The sequence below is a fragment of the Trypanosoma equiperdum genome (genome assembly GCF_001457755.1).
Source record: "Trypanosoma equiperdum strain OVI genome assembly, contig: ctg_763, whole genome shotgun sequence".
Lineage (NCBI taxonomy): Eukaryota > Euglenozoa > Kinetoplastea > Trypanosomatida > Trypanosomatidae > Trypanosoma > Trypanosoma equiperdum.
The window spans coordinates 95,538-97,741 of record NW_027124713.1 but is presented as its reverse complement, the minus strand read 5'-3'; the positions used below and the strand labels follow the sequence as shown (position 1 = coordinate 97,741).

Below are 2,204 nucleotides of genomic sequence, written 5' to 3'. Positions count from 1 at the left end.
AAAAAAAAAAAAGAAGACAGTTGCAACGTACATAAAATCACAGGTAGCGAAGTGTTCCCCACATGAAAAGTGCGCATGTATCAAATGTAGAGGGTAGGGAAGCAAAAATACAAAAATAAATAAATAAAGGCGGCACTGATGATGTCTAACTACATTTGAGGTGGAGATTGCCACCTGAATACAACAACAACAGACACCACTAATCAAGCCATATATCAAGTGGTTCTTGCACATGCGGCCCTTTGTTCAAGTATCCAATGACATGGGAGACAAACTTCTCGTCTCCCCGCTGGAACGGTTGATAGCGCTTGAGTAGTGCCCGTAAAAGTTTATCACCCTCTAAATATGCACCCTTCCATAGACATATTTTATCTACCACCTCTTGATCCCTTTGCTTCAAGACATACGCCATTGTGGCATCATCAACTGACTTCAACAGTGCTAAACTCTCGCAGTTCTCCCTCTGATTTTGTTCTATTTGCAGCTGGTAGTTGTCAAATAGCTTCATCAGTGCCATACGCTTCTCCCTCAGCTCTTTCAGTTCCTCAGCCGCCAACTTTCGCTGCTCCTCGAGTTGCTCTGCTTTCATGGTGGACACCACATCCTTCAGCATAAGCATTTTTAACTTAAAACAGATGTCAACTTCGCTTTCCATACGCTCAGTTACAGACTTCGCATATCCGGCCATCACCTTAGCCGCTGCGCAAGTGGTACCTTCCCACAGTTGTTTCTTCTCCAATTCATGAACACGAAGAGCATCTACAAATTCCTCCCGCTCATTCAAAAGAAACCACTGCTGATGCTGACAGATTTCTTTCCATAGGGAGCACTCCGCTCTCACCGATTCACATTCGGCTTTCGACTCACTCAGCGCCTGCTTCGTGGCCTCCAACCGTTTATTCTCCGATTCGTAATGCACAATCTCTGCTTGCATGAGGCGAAGGTTCGTCACTAAACGTTGAACGGCTTCCTCCCTCTCACCTTCTCGCTTCTTCGATATCTGCCTATCCGTTACAAGCATCTCCTGCGTATTATTCAGCGCTGTTTGCAGCCGCAAGAGTTCCCTCTCGTACCTCCGCCTTGCGTCAGCAAGTTCCCTCTCCAGCAACTGAACCTGCTTCTTCAGGCACTCGTTTTCCTTAATAATATAAAAGGACTTCTGCGCGTTTATTTCTCGCTCCGTTTCCCGCGATACCTCCATTTCCCCCGAGCGTTTCTTCAACTCACATATAACGTATGACAGTTGCTTTTCTCGTGCAAGGGCCTCCTGCAGCTCGTTGGTACGCATGCTTTGCACGGCAGCTAATTTGTCTCTTATGGACGTTTTCATTCTTTCAGGTGCTTTTGCTCCTTCGATTTTATCGCCCCTTCCCATGGCAGGTGGCAGCGGCCTCGCAGCGATTAGATGCTCCATCACCTTTGCTGAAATGGAAACGTTTTAGTTCCTGCTATATGACAATGGAGACCTTTTACAATTTTTTCTTCCTCACCCGGTTGTAGGTAAAACGGGGGAGGAAGTTGAATGGGTGGGGAAGCGATGAAGTAAATGAAAGAGAGACAAACTCACTCTCGTACGTCTAGAACAGATTTGGCGTATGAAGAAAGTATACCACCTAATACTGAGTCTCCTCCCTTGTGTTGAAACAAAAAACATTGTCTTCGACCCTTTCTCCCATTCTCCTGCATTCATTGCTGATATAACGAGCGGGGAACCAATAATCCTGTAATTTAACAACACACCAAATGCCGTAGGCACTGTGGCGCAAGGCGTGACTGGTGATGGCTTGAACTGAAAATCAAAGGGAACCAATAACCGTCACCGCCCTATCGCAAGATACACAGGATGGCGCACTTTCAGTTGTAACACACGCAAGATCCCGTTGGCTGATCGCAGACACCGCCTTCCGTTTGCCCCGCTAGAAACTTAGTGAAAATACATACCCTTCACCTACCCTTCACCCCCTCATTGCAACGAAGTACTTCATTACAAGTTAATCATAGTGGTGAGGAATGTCGTGAATCGGGATTGCACAGCGACCACAAAAAATGTTTAAACCACGACTGCCCGTGCCCTCACGTAGAACCCAACGACATTCACCCTCCAATTGCCTTCTTTCCGTTTCATGAAATGTCCCGCTAATAAGTAAACACAGTACCTCCGCACCCACTTGTACTAAACGATATGGACAACCTGGTAAACACAA

At 46.3% G+C, this 2,204-nt stretch overlaps 1 protein-coding gene across 1 annotated transcript; it reads right to left on the bottom strand.

Annotated features, from left to right (window-relative positions):
- Positions 1–199: 199 nt before the first annotated feature.
- On the bottom strand, positions 200–1,414 carry TEOVI_000355400 (uncharacterized protein; the record flags this gene model as incomplete). The annotated part of the gene is made up of 1 exon (XM_067226443.1): positions 200–1,414. One exon carries the CDS (start codon positions 1,412–1,414, stop codon positions 200–202), a length of 1,215 nt encoding a protein of 404 aa, XP_067082544.1.
- Positions 1,415–2,204: the final 790 nt, after the last annotated feature.